Source organism: Solea senegalensis, linkage group LG14, assembly GCF_019176455.1.
Source record: "Solea senegalensis isolate Sse05_10M linkage group LG14, IFAPA_SoseM_1, whole genome shotgun sequence".
NCBI lineage: Eukaryota > Metazoa > Chordata > Actinopteri > Pleuronectiformes > Soleidae > Solea > Solea senegalensis.
Window position 1 is genome coordinate 23,905,885 of NC_058034.1, and position 22,513 is coordinate 23,928,397.

General features: G+C 40.8%; 1 protein-coding gene across 1 annotated transcript in view; it reads left to right on the forward strand.

Moving 5' to 3' along the window:
• The first annotated feature begins 1,562 nt into the window (after nucleotides 1-1,562).
• Nucleotides 1,563-22,513, forward strand: part of prdm5 (PR domain containing 5) — a 36,114-nt gene continuing 15,163 nt past the window's right edge. The window contains exons 1-13 of the mRNA XM_044043241.1: nucleotides 1,563-1,782; nucleotides 3,486-3,569; nucleotides 4,301-4,423; nucleotides 6,557-6,725; nucleotides 6,911-7,088; nucleotides 7,600-7,692; nucleotides 7,783-7,904; nucleotides 8,485-8,564; nucleotides 11,439-11,523; nucleotides 11,624-11,781; nucleotides 12,922-13,015; nucleotides 15,154-15,314; nucleotides 20,910-21,003. Of these exons, the coding sequence (XP_043899176.1) occupies nucleotides 1,690-1,782; nucleotides 3,486-3,569; nucleotides 4,301-4,423; nucleotides 6,557-6,725; nucleotides 6,911-7,088; nucleotides 7,600-7,692; nucleotides 7,783-7,904; nucleotides 8,485-8,564; nucleotides 11,439-11,523; nucleotides 11,624-11,781; nucleotides 12,922-13,015; nucleotides 15,154-15,314; nucleotides 20,910-21,003 (1,534 nt within the window). The 5' untranslated portion in view covers nucleotides 1,563-1,689. The remainder of the gene's footprint in view (nucleotides 1,783-3,485; nucleotides 3,570-4,300; nucleotides 4,424-6,556; nucleotides 6,726-6,910; nucleotides 7,089-7,599; nucleotides 7,693-7,782; nucleotides 7,905-8,484; nucleotides 8,565-11,438; nucleotides 11,524-11,623; nucleotides 11,782-12,921; nucleotides 13,016-15,153; nucleotides 15,315-20,909; nucleotides 21,004-22,513) is intronic.

Here is a 22,513-nt window from a genome sequence, read left to right on the forward strand (position 1 = left end):
TTGTATGGAATCAATTGTGTGTTTGCCAAACTGAGGTTTTCCTCCAGTGAAAATATTTACTCAGAGAGAAGAAACTCTGAAAGTATTTATTTCACTGCGATCTCTTCCTTCACCATGTCCTAAATGTGGTTTGTGTAGTTTTTGGCCCGCAGAGACTCCACTGGCAGTGGTTACGCTCACTTCCATCACTGAGTTCTTTCAGGTTCAAAGTCACAGTGTGATCATCCCAATGTCTTCATTTAGTGATTATTATAGAAACATCAATGCATCATTGTCTTCTGGAGCAGGTTTGTGCATGTCAACGTCTTTGTCATCACTTAATAAGACGAGTCATGGAAATCTGCAGTCATTAGTTACTGTTCAAAAATACCATTCATTCATTCATTCATTCATTCATTCATTGTCTACCAATTTGTCCTCCACCTGAGGGTCAAGGGGAGCTGGAGTGTTTGGACTGTGAGTGGAAACCAGAGAGTCAGTGAGGGTGTGTGATATGAGCCTTAAAATAAATCAAACAAACCATTTTAAAGGTTTATTAAAACCAAGTTCAAAATGTCTGATGAGACTCTGTGATTCAGAGAAGTCCAGTACAACTGAGATCATCAGGGATTTTATACCAGAACCTCCTGTGCACGACCAATCAGCTCCCAGGATCCACCTGGACTCACACATTCACACCTGCACCTCATCTCACACTCAAACACACATACACACACACGTTTACACAGCTATTCTTCTCAGGACTTCCATTCATTAGTACAGTCTAAATAAAGCCTTATCACTAACCTTAACCATAACTAGTTAAGGCCTAACCCTAACCTTAACTAAACCACAATTCAAATTTAACCACTACATTAAACATTAAAGTTCATACAGAAATGCGGTTCTGACTCATTGGGACCAGGTTTTGGTCTCCATGCAAGATGAGGATGCCGGGTCCTGACGAGGACGTGTCTGAGCGCGGTCCTGCAGAGGTAACAAAGACAAACACACGAGGTCTGTGTAATCATTGTGTTTGTGTTTATTCTTCACCTCTTTAAAAAAGTCTTCCCTCTTTCATGCTGAAACTGCTGCTGCTGAAGCTGCTGCTGCTGAAACTGCTGCTGCTTTTTGCGTAATATCGACCTTTTGTGTAATATTGACTGTTTGTGTAATATTGACTTTTTTGCATAATATTGTGATGTTGCGCAATTTTGGGACTTTTTGTGTAATATTATGATTTTTTTTGTGTAATAGTATGATTTTTTTTAAGTAATATTGTGGTGTTTTGTTTAATATTAGGACTTTTATTTCACTTCAGTTTGTCTAATATTCTGTCATAGTAACATAAGTCCAATGTTTAGTTCTTTTAATACGATTACACATTTAAATAAACAGACGTGAACATCCCCATCTTTTATTTAGTGAATTTATTTTAAAGATTTACAAGTGTCACTTATTTTAAAGTTCATCAGTGATGTAAAGTAAAGGTAAAGTAAAGGTACAGTAGCTTCTGGTTACAAACTTTGGACCAATCAGGAGGCTGCTTTTCTTTTCTTCCTGCAGCAGCAGCAGCAGCAGCAGCAGAACTTCAACCTGGACTTTTCCCTCTTCACGAAGAAGAAGAAGAAGGAGAATCTCCACGTTCACGCTGACCATGAGAGCTCACGTCATGTGTCAGTGAAGTGATTTCTTGTCCCTCTCGTGACCATGTTGGGTATGTATGTGCCGGACAGATTCTCTCTGAAAGCGTCAAAGGTCCAGGATGGAGTGGGTCTGTTCACAGCGCGGCGAGTTAAAAAGGTTCGTACTTTCTCACGCGACACTTTCTCACCGAGTTCACGCGACAGGACTTCTTTTTCGTTCTTTTTTTAAAAAAAAAACTCCGCGTTTGAAAGTTTGTAACAAACAGCGCTGTGGAAACTTGAGTGTTGTCAAATCTCAGAGCCTCAGCTGCTGTGACGTGAAGTGCCACGTAGCTACACACACACACACACACACAGTGCGCTACAGTGTAGCAGAGAGGAGGAGGGTCGCGCGCCCTACTGTTTTTAACGTTCACGTTATAACTTTCGCTTCTTTTTGCGACATTTTAGTAACGTGAAGACATTTTTACACACACACAAACAGATGAATGAATTCAACATGCAGAGGCGTGTCAGGACAGTTCCAGGGCCGGGGAGGGGTGTTAAGAATGAACTTTGTCTTCTTCCTGCTATGAAACCTGCCCCCAGGCTCCTCCCATAGAAACCCTGAGTCATGTGACTTGGTTTGTTTACTGTGCCATTATGGCAGGAAAACCGCTCTCAGTCGTGCTGGTTTCAATCCGTCGCCACGGTTTACGTAGCTAGTTTCCACTAGCATAGTCACCTGGTACCAGGTACTATTTTTAGTACCTGGTACCAGGCGAGGTTCTAAAAGCGTGCTGAGTAAGTAACTATGTGATGATTGGTCAGACTGCCGGCCACTGACGTCACAGGAAGAGACGTCACACACACACACATCAAGCCGAACAGTAGATCAGTTAAAACTACTTAACAATCCTAAAAACGGGGGTTAATCTCCAACAACTACAGGAGTCTGGTGTAAAGTAACTAGTTTGTGTAGTTTTGTGTGTGTGTCTGTATAAAACAAAGTCACCGCAGTTTCATGCAGCCGCGCAGCGATGACTCTGCCCACGTTAAGTAGGTAATTGTTATTGTAGTAGAGATGCAACCTAATCATGCCGTGCCGAGGCGAGCCGGTGGAAATATGCCATAAATCGAGCAAATATCACAGAACCTGACATACTGGACCCTGGTGGTTTTATACACGTCTGGAAATTAGCTTTCCTCCACCGTACTCTGTTTAGAAAGTGTAATAAAAGTTATTAATGTTAGCTAGTGTTGTTATTCTATGACCATTACACCAGTGGAATCTGTTTTCTTTCTTATTCCGCTCTTTTCGTCGTCTACGCTCACTTTTAACGTGTTTAGTGACCAAACTCTGACATTCTCGGAATCTTTAGTGATTCTGTAAAACACTGTGTCGTTAGCCTGTCTGCGACTTCTTTACAGATCATCTTAATAATGTTTGAAATCAGCCGGCAATGACACGACTTGTCTGACTGCAGCGACGTCGTCTTCCAGTGTTCTATTGGACGATTCCAACTGTCAATCACACCAGTGTCCACTCACATCAGCTTTAACATTATTTACAATGTTCTTATGAAGAAGAGCTGAAGTGATTGACGTGAACATTTTATAAATAATCATAATCCCTGATACAACTCATCACAAAGTTGATAATCTCACAGTAATCTATGACTGAGTCACAAGTGTTTTTAATGTAGCGTCTGAAAATGAGTGAGAAACACAGAAAAAGAATCATAAATCTATTTCTGACCATGCCCCCGGGAAAGCTGTCACCATAGAAACATACACATATTATGGGCTGTTCACTGGGACATAGAATCATGTCTTAATATCTTAAGTTTTATTTTCCTTGTTTTTATTTTTGGCCTAAAGGGAGAAAAGTTTGGCCCATTCACAGGCGAGAAAAAACTGCCGAGCGAGCTGGACGAGAGTTCAGACACCAGGCTGATGTGGGAGGTGAACACACACACACACACACACACACACACACACACACACACCCACTATCACACTATAGTGACAGAACACTTTGCTGTATGACACAACACTTCTTCCTTTTAAATGAAAACAAAACAAAAACAAGAGACACGTAACACAAAAATCTACAATCTTCATGTCTCATGTCATAAAACCTACGTCAGGTTAAGTCTACGATATCTTAAGAACATGATCACGTAAACCACTCACTCTCCCACACCGTAATGTATTACGGCATTACTCAATGTTTTGATAAGTGCTTGCGGTGCATCCACCTTTCCAGAGGGGGAGCTGCGGGTCTGAGAGCTGACGTGCCAATTACGTCACTTCCAGGTAACTGGCCAATCACAAGACAGTAGGAAAGCTCTCGTTGGCTGGCCAATCACAAGACAGTCTGTGATTTGCGGGTGTGGTTTTGGTCTGAAACAGCACGGCTGGCGAGAGCGTCAGTGATGAGACATTTACATCGGCTCGTTTGTAGCGACTAGGACGTTTTTGACCATAAAAACGACTTCGTGTTTGTAAGTACACCTCCATATCTCACATATAAGTGAGATACCATGCTATGGCCTCTTTAAGACATCATAGATTTAAGCTGATTTTAAGGAAATATGAGAATAAATCATTTAAAGCAGGTTGCTCTGTGTTAGAAATCCATGTTCCAACTACAAACGGGAACTCACGCTGTCTTTTTGTTCTTTTGTTTCCAGGTTCGAGGCAGTAAAGGAGACGTTCTGTACATCCTGGATGCCAGTAACCCGCGTCACGCCAACTGGCTGCGCTTTGTGCATCAGGCGCCGTCACAGGAGCAGAAGAACCTGGCAGCGATACAGGTGAGACAACCAAGGGTTAATGAAGACTCTTTCATCTGCCTCTTCTTGGCAGCTTTCTTAATCATGGAGGAAAAAACTCTTCAAAGCCACATCTGAAAAGTGACTTTGTTACAGTAGCACAAGTTTAAAAGAAAAAAGAAAGAAAATAAAGGGTCAATGACTCAAACGTCCACAATGAGTTTCACAGATGACAGGAATATGAAAGATGTCACAATGAGATGAGACTAATGTTTGATTGTTATGAAGAAAACAGGCGATAAAGACGTGAAAGTCATCACAGCAAAGGTTCTGTGGACCGATGATGGACAGTGCTGTAAATGAGCTTACGTGAGGAAAATGCCTTATTTTCATGTGTGTGTCGGATAAAAATGAATATTTATGATATTTTCACAAGGAGAAAAGTTATTTTATTTATTTTAGTCAGGATGTCACTGAGATTAAATAACCTATTAAACCTATAAAAATTCAACACTATAATGAAAATTGAAACATTTAAACTGTGGCCTCTCAAGAAAAACGATCTGCATCTTATTTATATTTTCAGTTTAAGAAACAAAGTTATTATGATTTTTTTGGTGATATTTTTATTTTTTTTTGGAGTTTTTCAACAAAATAAACATGTCCTCATTTTAAGTGCAAGAATTTTGAGCTGCCCTTAAAAACGTCATGTTAATACCATTTTATCAAATAACTGCAGTGTTGCGATTTGGATTCATCTGCAGTAAATAATGCACCCTAGTGTTTACTCGTATAGAAAAAGTCAGTACTTTTTAGTAAATAACCGTCGATTTTAAACCGTCAAAGGAAGTGCATTAAAGTTTAGTTTGCGTGTGAACATTAGAGAAACACATCTGGGTGATGGAGTTACCTCAGATAAAAAAAACTGCTCCTTCACTGTGGAAGAAAAATAGAAGTGAAATGAGGAGAAGATGAGGCGTTCAGGGGCCGAGTTCCCTCCATGAATACGTGAACGCCCGGAGTGATTGGTCGTTCAAAGGTCGTGCATGTGTGTTTAAGCTCTGCGTTCCATCAGCGCTGACATTTATTGTGCAGCTTTCCTCTCTCTTAATCGTTATTTATGTACATTTAGAATCCCATCGTTAAAACAAAATGGCGCTTTGATTTTATTAGCCTGACCTCTGAGGACGGGGGAGTTCATGAGCATCCTCTGAGGGGGTCTGGAGTCTTGACCTCTGACCTCAGTGTGAGGTCACGTCACAGTGTAATGAGTTCAGCCTCGGTGTCATTACCATGAATGGCTGGAGCTGTATTTACAATAACAATAATAATAATAATAAGTATAATGAGAGCTCCACTGACAGGAAACTGACGTCTGTGAACCACTCACTCTCCCACACCAAACCTCACAGCAGCTGCTGCTGCTCCTCTGCTGCCTCGTGTGGTCACTTTGTGTCACTGAGGTCAATCTGAATGTTGGATTTCAAACACGTCTTTATCTCAGTGTGAGACACACTTTTATAAACCACTCACTCTCCCACACACACTCACTCTCCCACACCAAAGTCCAGAGAGAAAATCAGTGATTTTAACATCACACACACACACACACACACTGCTGCCTCCATCACTAAGTTCTAATGTCTTATTCTGTTCAGATTGACCTTAGTGACACAAAGTGACCACACGAGGCGGCAGAGGAGCAGCAGCTGCTGTGTTTTCTCTCTGGACTTTGGTGTGGGAGAGTGAGTGCTTTACAAACTTCAGTTTCCTGTTGGAAGAGTGTGTCTCACACTGAGACAAAGACTTGAACATAAAATATTATAGGGTTAATATCGTGTAGATTTTATTTGGTGAGTGTTTTTGGTTAAAATCTGTTTTCATTGAGAGCCTATTATGGGATACACGTCATATATCGAGACATCGCGATCTGTCTGAACTGAAGAAAAGAAAACGTTAAAAGTGCAGGATTTATTATTTGTTTATTCAAAACATAGAGAAAGGTCAAAGGTCATAAAGTCTGTGTATTGAACATGGACGGAGCATCTGCTAATGTAGCTGAACAATGTTTACTTTCTATCATGGTTTTCATCGATGATTCACTATCATCATGATGATTATTATTATCGTGCGATTCCTCAGTCATAGGCGTGTTGTTATGTCCTCATCTGTCAGGATGGAGAAAACATCTTCTACCTGGCGGTGGATGACATTGAGACAGACACGGAGCTCCTGATTGGCTACCTGGACAGTGACATGGAGGAAGAGGAGGAGGAGGAAGAGGAGGAGATCATCAAAGACGAGGACGAGAACAGCAAAGAGGCCAAACATCTCGTAGAGATGGGTAACGGGAAAATATTCCTTTATTCATTTCACTCTCCCACACACACATTATCTCTCTCTCATCATAGTTTATGGTGGTCGATGCAGTGAAGTCAAAGCTTTACAGAGTCTGTGCGATAAGAAGAAAAAATACAGCGACAACACAAGGAATGATTTATCTTTCAAATCTGTGTGTGTGTGTGTTAGAACTGGTGATAAAGAAGGAGGATCACCCCTGCCTGCTGTGTGAGAGCAGCTTCCCCAGTGAGGAGATTCTGGCCGCTCACCTGCAGAGTCTGCACCAGAGAGCCAGCACAGAGGAGAAGGAGTTCAAGTGCAGGAACTGTGGCAAGAAGTTTCCTGTCAAACAGGCTCTGCAGCGACAGTGAGTTCACTCTGCTCTCCATCCCATAATTTACCAAACAACCACTGTTTCATCCACTGCTGCTGTGACACCGTACATGTCAATGACAAATGAAGGATACTCTTGAACTGCGGCGATTTGCCATTGAATTGAATATTAATCACTAAATGGATGACAATTCATTCATTTCAGTGCTTTTTTTTATTACTTCTAAACAAGTGATCTGATTTTTCAGCTTCTTAAATGTAAATTATGTCAATGTTTAATAATATTTTTCTATTTAAACAAAAACAAGACATTTTATGGACAAAAAAAGTCATATATATGATATAATATAAAAATAATAGTTAAATAGTTACATATTGATAGTTGAGTCATTACCACAGAGGAGCCGCTGCCATTATTATTGCAGTTATTTAGATTGTTTTTCATCTATAATCTGAAGTTTGTGTGAGTGTTGATCTTTCATCAGGTCAGTGCACAGTGCTGTTGTGATAAATAACCTGACAGTTGTTGTTTAAACCTCCCTCAGTGTTTTACATTGTTCTGAGTCGCCGGATCCTTCAGGAGACTCCAAAGCTCACCAGTGCTCGTTGTGTCACAACACGTTCAGCTCAGAGTCGAGGTAACCAGCGTTAGAAGCTGCTTTTATGGACCATTATTCATGTTATTCTGTCACTGAATGACCTCTTGCTGTTGTTTGGTGCGAGCACAGCTATGAGCAGCATAAAGAAGCCTGTAAGGGTGACGCCAGGTTCATCTGTAAAGCAGAAAGCTGCGGTAAAAGGTTCAAGAGCAAGGACGCGCTGAAGAAGCACAAAGGAAACGTCCACACAGGTAAGACGGACACACCAGCTTCTCTGCGTCTAACTCTTATTCATATGCAGGAGAACATTGTTCTATTCGCAGGCTCAGCACCGGAGGAGCGGCTGTAATGATGCTCGACCTCGATCAGTTAGGATTTCTGCAATATTGAGACACGGCTCTAATTACTCGTGCTCCGTAACTGCTGACCTGTGTGTTCTGTCAGATAATTGGACTTCCATTAGCTATTTATGATGGGATGTAGGGCAGCAGGGATCTGCACAGCTGAAGCACCAACCCGAGATTAAGACGCTCACCTGCGAGCCTCATGGAGTCCAGATCCAGACCTTTCATTGAGCACAGAGTGGAAAACCAATGGAAACACGGATTTTTTCTGTAGCTTAAGAACATGTGCCTCGTGTGGTCACAATCTGCTTTTTATTCTTTCTGTTCCTGCAGGAATAAAAATATTCCATATATTTATAATATAAAATAAAAAGGTCAGTTTTTCAGAGCAGAGCGCTGTCGCTTCTGTGGCTGTGATGAAAATGTCGTCTTTTGTTGTTCTCACTGTAGTTGACGTTTGGACATTTTTGTCCTTTGTCTTTTACAGGGAGCGCACGACGGAAACTCACGTGCACCATATGCAACAGGAAATGCTCCTCGTCTCTGAATCTACAAGAACACAGGAAGGTGAGAGCTATGATGAATTACTCATGATGATGTACAGTGTTACACTGACGCGTCTTCACAGGCTGTGAAAGTGTGTCTCTGTAACCTTGAGGTACCTCACAATCACGCCGTCAAATCAAAGGTTTATTTGTGCAACAACAAATCACAACATATATTATCTCAAGGTACTTGAATAATTAGTTGCAATACCTGACGAGTAATCTGTGACAGACTAGACTCACAGGCGTGCAGCATCTACCTCGCCCGGTTGCGGTGAAAGAGTCCAGTAACAGTTGTATTAAGTTCTGTCAGAATAGTTTTTTAACAGGTCGTAATATTTTTGTAGTATTATAATTTTATCATTTTATACACAAGCAGTAACATGTAACAATCTTTATCATGATGATTGTGATCAACTAGTAATAATACATTCACAAGAGGATCTGGATCCTGCAGTCCAGGACTCACAGGTACCTGCAGAGTGAATACAGGGAGGTTAATATTACTGCTACTATGACTATTACTACTAAGTATTTATTTTTGCACACACACTCAAGTCGTGATGGTGATTTGACCTCTGCGTGTTTATTACACACCAGTCGTGAACACAAGTGCCCAGGGAGCAATGTGGGATTGTGTGCCTTGCTCTTGGGCACCTGAGCCTTTGACCGTCCTGGGATTTTAACCCTTTGGTTACTAGCTGAACTCCTTTCCTCTTGGCCTGAGCTACCCTACTACTTCTAACAATGATAGCATAACAGAGTAATCACAAGCACCTGCAGATCAAGTCAGTTCCATGAGGAATAGAACCAAAATAACCAGCCCTGACTGTTCCATTCTTTGGCACCCTTCCCTTGGGGCACCACAGTAAAATGGTCAGCAGGCTCAGTCCATACCTACTTGCCAATAAAAGTACTGTTCTCAGTGCAAATTCAAACCGGACCCAGGACTTTACCATTCCACACTGAACCAGACCATGACGGAAACAGTATTAACAATAAAAACCATTGCATCAGGTCTGGTTCTGGATCCTGCAGCCCGAGAGTCACCAGTATCTTCAGAATGAGGACCGATAGCGACAGAACAGTTACATATTTATTCTGGGCGACTAAGCACACAGGGTTGGTCTCTTTGTCTCTCGCTCGTCCCACGGGTCCTGTGAAATTCTAGACGTTCTGTCAGCAGAAACTTGTCGTCAGGTTCTCCGCCGTAGGTCTGGCTCATTCTGTAGTTTCTGTTTCTGCCAGTTAACCTTTCCTGAATGATACACGCTGGCCACATAAACCACGGCCGACTATGTTTCACTTCTGTGTTCGCTCAGCGTCGGACTATTCATAAAAAAGTTTGACTTTGTCGGAGGTGAGCTCTTGGCTAATGAGTATTCCATTTAAAGATGGAGTTTCATTGCGACTGTGTGCCATTGTACTAAAATCAAATCAAGCTATGATTGACCTGGCTTTTATGCTCTGGTGTGAAGGGTGGTGGAAAACTGCAGGCTGTGTTGGTGGAGGCGGACTTTTTAAAGTCCCACTGAGACAAATGAAATACAATCAGAGGAGTTCCTGCTGGAGTCACAAAATGTGTTTAAATGCTGATCTCACACACACACACACACACAGGTTTTACTGCTGTGGAAAGTTCAGTCCACCCACTCACACAAACCACCGACACTTTCCTGTTTCACATCGACCTCCACATGAATCCAGTGGATTCACAGGTGGATGTTTGGAACTGAAGATTCAATTGTATCGCATTCTATCACTGTGTTAAAATCACGACACTAAAGAGCCATCACACCAAACACTACTCAAATATTAGCCTGGGAGCCTTTCAAGGTCGTAACCAGGTCGTTCGACTTCTCTCCCGTCACTCAAACTCAAACAATACCTGACTGTGAAGTTAATTTCAAGTCCACACACTGACCCTCTCAGATACAGCAGCCGACTTCACTGTGGTCTAAATAGCTAAAAAAAAGAGTAATGTAAACATGCCAAGCTGATGTGACGATGCAGGTCCACGGTGTTTGTGCTCAGACGAGCAGCGACAAGATGCATTCAAGGACCCTTTTCAATTCAACCAACCAAATAACCAAGTACACTTTGGATTAAGTCGTCAGTAGAATTAGAGTGAGTTTTTTTTGTACTTGCGACCCTCTGGTTACAAGCACAATTTCTCTGTGGACCAGGATTGAGAAACTCAGCTTTAAATGGCACTCACTGAAACCCATGTTTTCATGAAGGTGCACAGATATGGTTCCTTGTCCGTCTGTGGTAAAAACACATATTTTATTCCTCGTGGACCCCTGTCCTGCCTGCTCCAACACACCTGATTGATTCCATCAACTTACCATCATTACTTTTTGAGAACTGCACTGTGTAGCTAACACGGTTTCAGACAAAGTCTTGTTCTTTGCCCGAGTCAGATTTATTGTGCTTTTTTTCAATATTGTCATAAATATTGTTCTTGGAATAAATGTTTAAAATGTTTGACTGACATTTTCCAATCAGCCTTTAATAATCCACTATCAGTCCATGTCAAGTCAATGTCATGTGTTTCTGTAGCTTCGTAGCTTGAATCAAAACTGGGTCATTAAGTCTTTTTCTCTCCAAACAGCACTCAACACTTTCCATCATGACACATAAGATCCAAAGCAGCTTAAAGCTGCCTTTGTTATCATTTAGCAGAGCTAACGTCTGCAGAAGCAGCTGTGACAGGAGGGAGATGCTTAGCATTAGCATTAGCATAATGCTATTGTAGATTTGTGCATCGGGGACTGAGTGAATTTGAAGAGATTGGAGTGAAAACTCTGAAAACTATGGAGCAGAGAAACGATTTTGAAGCTTTTTCATCACTTTTTTGTCCCATAAAATGAGTGTTTTGACTCTTTTGTTGCAGGTACATGAAATATTCGACTGCCACGCGTGCGACAAGAAGTTCATCTCTACGAATCAGCTGAAACGTCACATGATCACACACTCAGGTACCAAAAAACACCTGCTGCTCTTTAGGATCAGCCCCGCTCACCTGAACTCATCTTTGTTTGTGTGTCTGTTTGTGTGTTTGTGCGTTTGTTTGGTCAGAGAAGCGACCGTACACCTGTGAGATCTGCAGTCGCTCGTTCAAGCGCTTGGATCAGGTGACGGCTCACAAGATCATCCACAGCGAGGACAAACCGTACAAGTGTAAGCTCTGTGGGAAGGAGTTCGCTCACCGCAACGTCTACAAGAACCACAAGAAGGTGATCACATGATCGACTCAAGACTCTCACACAGGAAGTAGAATATACACATGTATAGATATGTTGGCCCCCATAGATAGACAGACAGATAAATAGATAGATAGACAGCCCCCATAGTTTAGACTGAAGAAAGTTCTTCAGTCTAAACTATTCTGACTTAACTGGTTATTTTAGCTGCTGAAATTATGTTTGTTATTTAGGTATTTGCTGGAATAGAAACACACACTGAAACACACACTGAACCACACACTGACACACACACTGACACACACACTGAAACGCACACTGAAAGACACACTGACGCTTCAAAGGTGGAGTTATTAGTTAAGCTGTGATCAATCAGGCTCTGGTTGGTGGCCGTTATCTGTGGGGTCTGTGGCCTCCTCCTCCCCGGAGGTTCCTCCCATGTTTACTTTTGGGATTGAGATGTCACTCAGACAGATATGTCGGGGACGGACGGATGGAGAGACGGACAGACGGAGGGGGGCGGGGGCGGGCAGAAAAACAGAAGCACTTTGAACTTAAAGCCCCTTGAGCTGCTTTGTCTTCATCAACTCAACAAACTAAATTAGCTGCGGAGCCTCAGTCATGATCCCTCACATCAACTCATGAAGCCTCATCACAGCGTCCACTGCTGATCTGTCTCTCTGTCTCTGTCTCTCTGTCTCGCTCTGTCTCACTGTGTGTGTCTCTGTCTCTCTGTGTCTCTGTCTCTCTCTGTGTGTCTCTGTCTCACTGTGTCTGTCTGTGTGTCTCTGTCTCACTGTGTCTGTCTGTCTCTCTGTCTCACTGTGTGTGTCTCTCTGTGTCTCTGTCTCATTGTGTGTGTCTCTCTGTCTCACTGTGTCTCTGTGTCTCCTGTCTCACTGTGTGTGTGTCTCTCTGTTTCACTGTGTCTCTGTCTCCCACGGTGTCTGTCTGTGTGTCTCACTGTCTCTGTGTCTGTCTGTGTCTCTGTCTCACTGTGTGTGTGTCTCTCTGTTTCACTGTGTCTCTGTCTCACGGTGTCTGTCTGTGTGTCTCACTGTCTCTGTGTCTGTCTGTGTCTCTGTCTCACTGTGTGTGTCTCTCTGTTTCACTGTGTCTGTCTGTGTGTCTGTGTCTCACTGTGTCCCTGTGTGTGTGTGTGTGTGTGTGCAGACTCACTCTGAGGAAAGACCGTTCCAGTGTGAAGAATGTAAAGCTCTGTTCCGCACTCCCTTCTCTCTCCAGCGCCACCTACTGATACACAACAGTAAGTTCAGCCTGTTTCTCTTGCTCGATTTAAATTTGTTGGAGATGAAAAATGTGAATTGAGTGAATATTTCGCTCAAAACTTTTTACAGTGAGGATAAATGATGAAAACCTTATGTTTTTTTAAATGTGAAATTCTGTGAGTTTGAGTGATTTCTTACATGTAATTATCGTTAACTAACATTTGTCAACATAATTATTAACATTAGCTAAAATCAACATCATGAACTACCATTAAGTTACATTAGCTAACATTAGCTACCATTAAGTTACATTAGCTAATGTTTGTTGATATAAACAACATTAATGTTCACTAACAGTAACCAGTGTTAGCTAACATTGAATAAAATGTGCTAATATAACAATAATAACACAAGCTTACAGTTGCTATCAACGTTAGCTCTAACATGAAGGCTTTAAATGTTTATGATATTTATGACGTGAGAAAACTGTTGCTAGACAACGACAACACCAGCTAACACGCAGACGATTTCATTCCATAGAAGTAACAACTCAAATATCCTCTTTAACTTTATCTCATAAACGTGCTAAAGATGATTTAGGACATACATTTGTGAAAGTTCATTTTACATAGTTGTGAAGTTGTATATTTACTTATCTCAAAGAAGAACATCACTTTTCTATAATAGAAACTAATTATTTTCTCCCTTAAACTGAGATGATTGACATTGTTAACATCTTTACACCTTTAAGATGAGACTTAATGTAGATCAGGGGTTCTCAATCACTGGCTTGGGGACCAGTTAAGATTCATGTGTATGTTTTAATTTATTTAACATGTCTTGCAGATTATTTGTTGACCAATTCAAAATGACAGTACTATTTTGAGGTGATAAAGTTTTGGCCACATTATGCACAAATTTGAGATTTGGGTCACGATATAGCACTGACGTCCATGGTATTCCTTTATTTTGAAAGTCATGGTAAATGAGTCTCATGTCAGAAAGTCTTCCGATGGTCTCGTTGTTTCTCCGCGGACAGTTGAGCTTTAAACTGAGTCTGATAACAAAGACATTGTGGAGCTGAAGGCGTCTCAGGAGACATCACTACATAACACCACCACTTGTCGTCTGTGTCAAGTTGGAGACAGTTGTGTGTGTGTGTGTGTGTGTGCGTGTGTGTGCGTGTGTGTGTGAGAGGCCACACACAGAAAATCAAGCACAGCTGTCGTGGGATTATCAGGTGAAATCAATTCAGAACTCAAAGGAGCTCAGGAAAGTTTGTTACTTCTTTATTTACACGATTGTTTGTCAGGATTCTGAATCAAATTCAACAAACGTGTCATGAGTTGATGACCACTCAAACATCTGTGGTTTAAAGGTCCAGGACATCACTATGTTCTTTTTGGAGTAAAAACCTTTGCTAATAAAACACTTTACAATCTATAAAGAAATGTGATCAAGTCAAAAACAAGTTTAATAAAGACAAAACAAGTTAAAAAAAAGTTTAATAATAAAGACAAAACAAGTTTAATAAAGAAATAACAAGTTTAATAAAGACAAAACAAGTTTAATAAAGACAAAAGACAAAACAAGTTTAATAAAGACAAAACAAGTTAAAAATAGTTTAATAATAAAGACAAAACAAGTTTAATAAAGATAAAGACAAAACAAGTTTAATAAAGACAAAACAAGTTAAAAAAAAAAGTTTAATAATAAAGAAAAATCGAGTTTAATAAAGAAAAAAGCGATTTGAAATGAGGTTCAGCCTCATCAGGACCAGGTTTTGGTCTCCATGAGGACGACAGTGTTTATGACAGCAGAGGTCCTAAAGAGGCAACAAATACCAGTATACACACACACACACACACACACACACACACAGTCTGTCCTGTGATCCTGTAATGGGAGCAACTACTGTGCAACGGTGGAGGCATGAACAGCTGAGCGTGTCTGTCTGTCTGTCTGTCTGTCACTTTGTTTCAATGATGATGAAAAGTGTGTATTGTTGTGTATTGTTGAGCAGGAACACGTGGCCTCACAGAGTTCTCTGTAAAGATTTGTCCGTGTGATAAAACACGAGTTCTTTTGTTGGAAACTGGGTCCCCTCCTGCTGTGCATGATGACTGTGTTTAGAGGCACAACAGCGGGTAAACGGCAACGACCTCTGTTCTTACAGGTGAGCGCACATTCAAGTGTGACCAGTGCGACGCCACGTTCAAGAGGAAGGACACGCTCAACGTCCACATCCAGGTGGTGCACGACGGCCATAAGAAGTACAAGTGTGATCTGTGTGAGAAGGCCTTTGTCACGCCGTCCGTCCTCAAGAGCCACAAGAAGGTGAGTGACGGACGACCTCCATCATTCTAACGCCGGGAAATGATTTCAGACAAAATAGTGGCCACAAAATAAGTTATAAAAAAAAAAAATGATGTTTTGATTGAGGAAATGATGAAGTTCTGCAACTTTGAAATGACTTGACCTGTATTTAGAGTTCAGTCGAGGTAATGCAGAAGGGAATTGGGCTTGTGACCACAGGGTTGCCGTTCAAATCCTTGCCAGGCCAAGGGCTGGTGAGCAAACCTTAAAATGAACATCTAGAAAGAACAACAGAGAAAGAACATCATTGGTACGATTATAAACAAGGCTAACCACTGCACCACCGCGTGGCAGCAGTGCTGGCATGTATTATTATTATTACTAGCGTCAATGCTACATTAGCCTTTGCATGAGCTTGTTACTGGTAATTAAAGCTTCGTAAGTGAGCTGTATTAAGACAACGCTACATAGCTTTTCTTAAATGAAATAAATGTTTATGTTACTTGCTTGACAGGATTATACAATTGTCCAGATGTTCAAATCCGCCTGTTTCTTCAGACTAAAATGACGAAGCGTGAATCGTGAGCGACTCCCGTCGTTCTCTCAGACGGCGTGCGATTTGTAAAACATTCCCAGCGTTTTCACGTCCAGCCTCGTTCCCGTCTCATGAAAGTGATGTCGCTTCTATCTCAGTTCGTCAGACGTGCTGCACTCGTCCGTCCCGACCGCTGCGGCGCGCGGGGGCTGCGAGGTCGGGAAATCAATTCCTGCGTTGATTAGAAATGGCAGTTAGTCCATTAGCTCGGCGGGATTTCAAAGCCCCGGACAGATCGGGCTGCAGATTATGAGCCTTAAACTGACAACGTCCGGCGTGGTTACGGACGCAGATTGAAACCAAACAGCTTCTTGGCACGAGGCAAAAGAAAAGAGTCTCAGAAACAGTAGGACTGGAGGAGCGTCCCGCTGCTGACGCGCTCTGCAGATCTGGCCTTGATCAAAGTCACGTTACCACGGAGACGACAACTCTGCGGCTGTGTTTACATGTGCGGAGTGAGCCACGCTCTTGGCTCGGACCGTCGCTGAACACTTATTTAATGTTTCATTTGATACTCTGGAGATGTTTGTGCGGGCGAACTTTGACCCTCAGATCATCAGGAGTGGATCTCACAGGCCTTTTTTCTGTTAAGGGTAGAAATTGCAGAATGTCTGACTTTGTTAAAAATCAAACGTCAGAACGCTTTCTTTCCAGAATTGTGGAAACTGGAGCGATCCAGATGATTATTGAGGTTATGTTTTCACTGATGTTTGTCTGTCTGTGAAGCATCACAGACAGACATCATCTGTTTGAAACACTTTATAAACATCTCTGTTTTCATGAAACATAGATTTAATGTATATATACATACATGTATATATATACAGTACATATGCTGTAGACCTGTCACTGAAAAAGAATATTTAAATAAATCCCACTTTTGTTTTCAGAATCAGAACTTCAAACAGATCAGCAAAAGGTGAACTATTATCATGACGTGGCAAAGATGAAGGATTATAGCATTTAATCCTGTGATATATGGATTAAGATTAGCTGTAGATAATAAATAGAATGTGTGAAGGTAGGTTCAGAAAAACACACGCGTGTGTAACTGCTAGAAAAACGGTTTGATCTGTTAAATATTATGCTAATCTGACTCCAGAAGAGACTTCATGACATTTACACATTCACACTCTCTCTATATTAGTGCTGTCATATAAACAGGGCTCATACGAGTGTAGAGAAAGTTGTTATAAATCAACACAAACATGAAACAACCTTCTGTGTATGGATGAGGTGAGTTTTCACACAGTGTTTTGAGTTGAACTGAAATGAGTTTATGTCACGGTGCTTTTGCTTCAGTCGTGTCAGGATTTTCACATTAATTAAATTAATAATCCCTGAAAATGACAGTGAGAATGAATGAAGCACAAACTCAGAGCGACAACCATTCACTGATCCCCCGCGTGTCCCGCTGACTCCTCGGGTGTTTCCTTACAAATGAAAAGTCTTCAAAAAAACCAAAATCTAAATGAGTCTGAAGCAGGAGGAGAAAAATGGAGAGAATAGAGCGGAACATAAAAATAAGGTTAAACACAGGAAACAGAACAAAACAAAGACATTAGAAATACCAGAGACACCTGGACACAGGTGAGAGACGGAGAGGGCGGAGCCGACAATCACAGTGCAGGGAAACTCGGACAAAACCCAGGAAGTAAAAGCCGACAGGGTTTAACAAACACAACAACAAAAACTGAATAAATGTCCATCAAAAGAAGGTCCTGTTGTAACTAGAGCTGATCGATTAATCGATTATTAATCAATTACTAAATTAATCGACATCTATTTTGATAATCGAATAATCGGTTCAAAGCTTTTTTCATGAATAAAACGAGATTTCTGATTGCTTAAGCTTCTTAAATGTGAGTATTTTCTTCATTTCTTTAAAAGTGAATCCTTTTGGTTTGTGGACAAAACAAGACATTTGATAACATCCTTGTTTCCAGGTTTGACAAACACGATCAACATCTTTTTACATTACATTACATTACATTACATGTCATTTAGCAGACGCTTTTATCCAAAGCGACTTACAATGGAATTGAATTTTTAAGGTTTTCTGATATTTTAAAGACCAAATGATTAATCGAGAAAATAATCGACTAGAGCTGCAAATCACCTTCGTGACCCAGAAGTTCAGTGTCAGGCTGTTCATGTTTAAAATACACAATCTTTTACCATAAATTGTTTTCTAAGCCCAGAAATAATTGTAACAAATTCAGAATTCAGGTTCCTTTTTTCATAAAAACGTTGTCACGTTACTAAAAGACACGTTTTATTTTTCTGTAGCACAAAGCAAGAGGAGGCAAAAATATTTTAGCTGAGTCATGTAAAGTAAAATCAAGCCCAGAAGGAATCTTTCCTCCTTTATCTAGGATCCTCACCACTAAACAAGGATCCTTGACTCTAGTGTTACATAAGAGTGTGTGTGTGTGTGTGTGTTACAGCATGTATTTACACGTATGTTTTGTACAAAGTCGTCTCACCTCAGTCAGTGCAGGAGAATCCACACACACACGTGTATTTATACATAAAACATGTTGATAATTACACACATCTGCAAGTGAATTCCACTCCTGTCACGATGGGAAATCAATAGAGTTTCCTGTTTATAACAGAGAGAAACAAACCATGTTTTCTCTCTCGGTTCAAGTCACTGCAACAAAACTGACAATATTAATTATACAAATAAGTTCATGTGGGATTTTAAAGCTGCAGTGTGTAACTTCTGTTTTTTTAGTATTTATCGTACTCAATAAATCGATTTTCGGTCCAAAAAAATAATGATTTCTTTGTTTTATGGAGCAAAGAAACCAGAAAATATTCACATTAAAGAAAAATTGGTGTAGCTTAAATTATCAAAATAATTTAGTAATCAATCAATAATTCACATTTTTTTAATCTTACTAACTCTGTCATATTTCAGAGACCTAGGGTTATTTCCTTAACCCTGTATTGACTGCTGTCTTGTTTTATTAGCATAGCTTTTATTCTTCTGCCTTCACTCATCAGTCGTGACGTAAAACACGAGCGTGTCACCACAGACATGAAAACAAAAAAACGGGCACACAGTTTTAACAGCTAAGCTAGCAGGGTTGTCGGACTGTTAGTTTGTGAGCTAACAAATAAGCTAGCAGGGTTGACGGACTGTTAGCTCGGGAGCTAACACAAAAGCTAGCAGAGTTGGCCAGGCTGTATTATAGTAGCTCAGAGCTGAGCTAAGGTTACAGCTGAGGCACTTTTTTTTTTTCTGTAGATCCAGACGTTTCTTTGTTGCTACCTGTTAGTTAGCTTAGTTAGTTAGCTACTTGCAACGCTACTTGGTTAGTTAGCTTAGTTAGATAGCTACTTATGAAGCTAATTGGTCAGTTAGCTTAGTTAGTTAGCTACTTGGTCAGTTAGCTTAGTTAGTTAGGTATTTACAAAGCTACTTGTTTCATTAGCTTAGTTAGTCATCTACTTACAAAGCTACTTAGTTAGTCAGCTACTTACAAAGCTACTTGCTTAGTTAGCTTAGTTAGTTAGCTACCAACAAAGCTACTTGTGAGCTTAGTTGTGAATCAGAATTTTTCAAATGCTGTCTTTAGTTTTTCACAGTAAATCATTTGTACACACGATGTTTGTGTACGTAATATTCCGTAGTTGTTGTGTTGTTGTCGATTGGCATTAAGAACAATTCTTAGAGCATTTACGCGTGGGTCCATGGTTTTTGTCCGACTTCACTCCCAGTTCCAAACTTCTTTGTCTTCTGATGTAAGTGAATGTTCTCGTTTCATCATCGTGTCATACGGTGAGTTAGCGTGTGATGGTGGACGTTCTAATGCAGCACACGTGAGGCGATGTCAGACTCAGTAACAGGAGACGCACGTGTTCACATGACAGCGGCGGATCGACTGATCTGCCCTGAAGGCACGATCAAACAAACACAGATGATGCAGAAAAACATCACAGGTTCTCATGGGTCCAGCTGTGTGGTCGAGGAGGAGCGTGTGGAGAGAAGAGTGGACACCTCCTCCTCCTCCTCCTCGTCCACCCCACACACACACACACACGCTTGTCTGAATTCCACTTCCTGTCCTGTTTTTTAATAATCTCTGAAAATGACAGTGAGAATGAATGAGGCACAAACTCAGAGCGACAACCATTCACTGATCCCCCGTGTGTCCCGCTGACTCCTCAGGTGTTTCCTTACAAAAGGCTACACACACACTCACACGCACACACACGCACACACACACTGAGTTTCTGGATCACAGCTGTTGTGATTTGGACAGAAATGTTTTTTTAACACAGTAATTTCATTTATTTTTTATCTGTTGATTCATTGATTATTAATCAATTATTAAACTTATCATCAACCAATTTTAAAGTGAAGTGGATTAGATTTAATTAGATTAGATTAGATTTTATTTTATTAGATTAGATTTAATTAGATCAGAGGAAATAAAATCATATTGGATTAGATTAGATTAGGTTCAATTAGATTTAATTTAATTTAATTTAATTTAATTTAATTAGAATAGAGTAGATTAGATTAGGTTTAATTAGATCAGAGAAAATTAGATTATATTGGTTTAGAGTGGAGTAGATCAGATCTGTTTCGATTAGATTGGCCCCTGCTCTGCTGCTGTATACACTCAAACACTCCCTCAGTCAGGTCTGATAGTTTTGCCTCACGGAGCCTGATTTCATATAAAGAATGTAGCAAACAAATAATGAAACAACGTATTCTGTAAACAAAGAACAAACAAAAGGTTACGTACTGCAGCTTTAAACTGTAGCGTGTTCTGTGCATTCACATCAATCTGTGCATAGAGATTAAGACACAAAAACACTTATCTTACTCAATATCTTTAGTAAGATAAGTATTTTTATGACTTTCACATAAATGTCCTGACAGTATCTCATGTGCAGCTATAATCACATTTTACTTTGTAATGTAGGAAGGATGTGAGGATGAAGGTTACATGTGTTCTTCTTAACGTCAACCACGTGTCCATGATGTCATTTCTGAAACACAGACACACACGGGGGAGAAGGAGAAGATCTGTCCGTACTGTGGACAGAAGTTTGCCAGTAATGGGACGCTGAGAGTCCACATCCGTAGTCACACAGGTAAGACGTCTCATTTCTTCTTCTCCATCAGTGATAGAACGAGTCATGAGCGCGATGTCAACAAAGACAAAGACAACAAAGTCCAACTGTAGATCAAAGTGAAATAGACTTGAAAATGCTGAAAACATGCGTTCACATGAACTCACATGAGTGTGGTGTGGTGGATTTAGAGACGGCACCATCGTCACCACGTTCAAATCTGAACTCATGATTCTCAAACATGTTAACGTCATGTTTGTGACTGTAGCTGAATCTTTACTCTGAAAAATCATTGTTTTTTTTAAGATACAAATACAGTTAAGCTGCGTTTGGTCGTGTGAGGAATATTTAAAATTCCGACATGTCGCGTCTCTCTATGCAGTTAAAGCTCTGAATGTTCTTTAAACGCCTTAAACTATAGAAAACCACACATTCCTGTGTGTTTCCTTACCAACAGACTGGAGCAGAGCTGTGACACACACACACACACACACACACACACACACACACACACACACTCCTGGCTGTCTCTCATTCTCTTTCCCCTCAGTTTCACTTAAACTTTATGTCTCCCTCTCTCTGTCCTCTCTCTCTCTCTCTCTCGCTCACACACACACACACTCTTGTACAGCATCCTTAGTGAGGACACTCGTGACCTCTGACCCTAACCTTAACCATCACCAACTAAATACCTAAACCTAAGTCTTAACCAATAAACAGACCATTAAAAGTTTGACAGACAAAATGTCCTCACTTTTCTCACAGTTTTCTTTGGTCCTCACAAAGATACACGCACGCACACACTCACACACACATGTGCCTCGTGATGTCAGAAGAAAATACGCATGTTTTATCATCTGTGAATTTAATCCAGGTGGAAGCTTGGAATAAGAGAAGAAATCATGTTTAAAATCACAGTTAATCTGAACTCTTGTGACTTGAATCACATGTTCAGCCTCTCACACGACCAAATATCTGCTCTCTTTCATTTTTTCTAGAACGTAACTAACTTAAATCTCGTGCTGTAATTGTGACCTGTATGTTGTTATTGTGACAGTTGAAGTTGTGTGGAGTCATGTGAAGCACCAGGGGGCAGTAGAAGCATCAGACATCAGTCTGTGAGGCTCTGCGACAGATTTGCTCGATCTCCGCGGATTCAAAGTGACTGTGAACTCTGTGAACTGCTGCCATTTATTTTTCTGGAGCTTTTCCTGCCAACATGGCGGGAAACTGAGTCACATGACGAGACGAGTGGTCTTGGGCCTCAGATAGGTCTGGGCGATATACCGGTAGTAAGAGTTATACCGGTATGTAGTTGAGATAATATCGCCATACCGGTATATTATATATTATTTTTATGTCGCCTTTGCGAACGCTATTTAATAAAGCCGACTGCTTCAAGCCTAGTTCAGCCGCTCAGCCACGCCCCTTACATGTACGTACGACGTAGTATTCTCCCGCCCGCGCTACTCATCAGAACCATCTTCAGATCTGAACCATCTTCGTTACTCGTTATAATATCGCGATATCA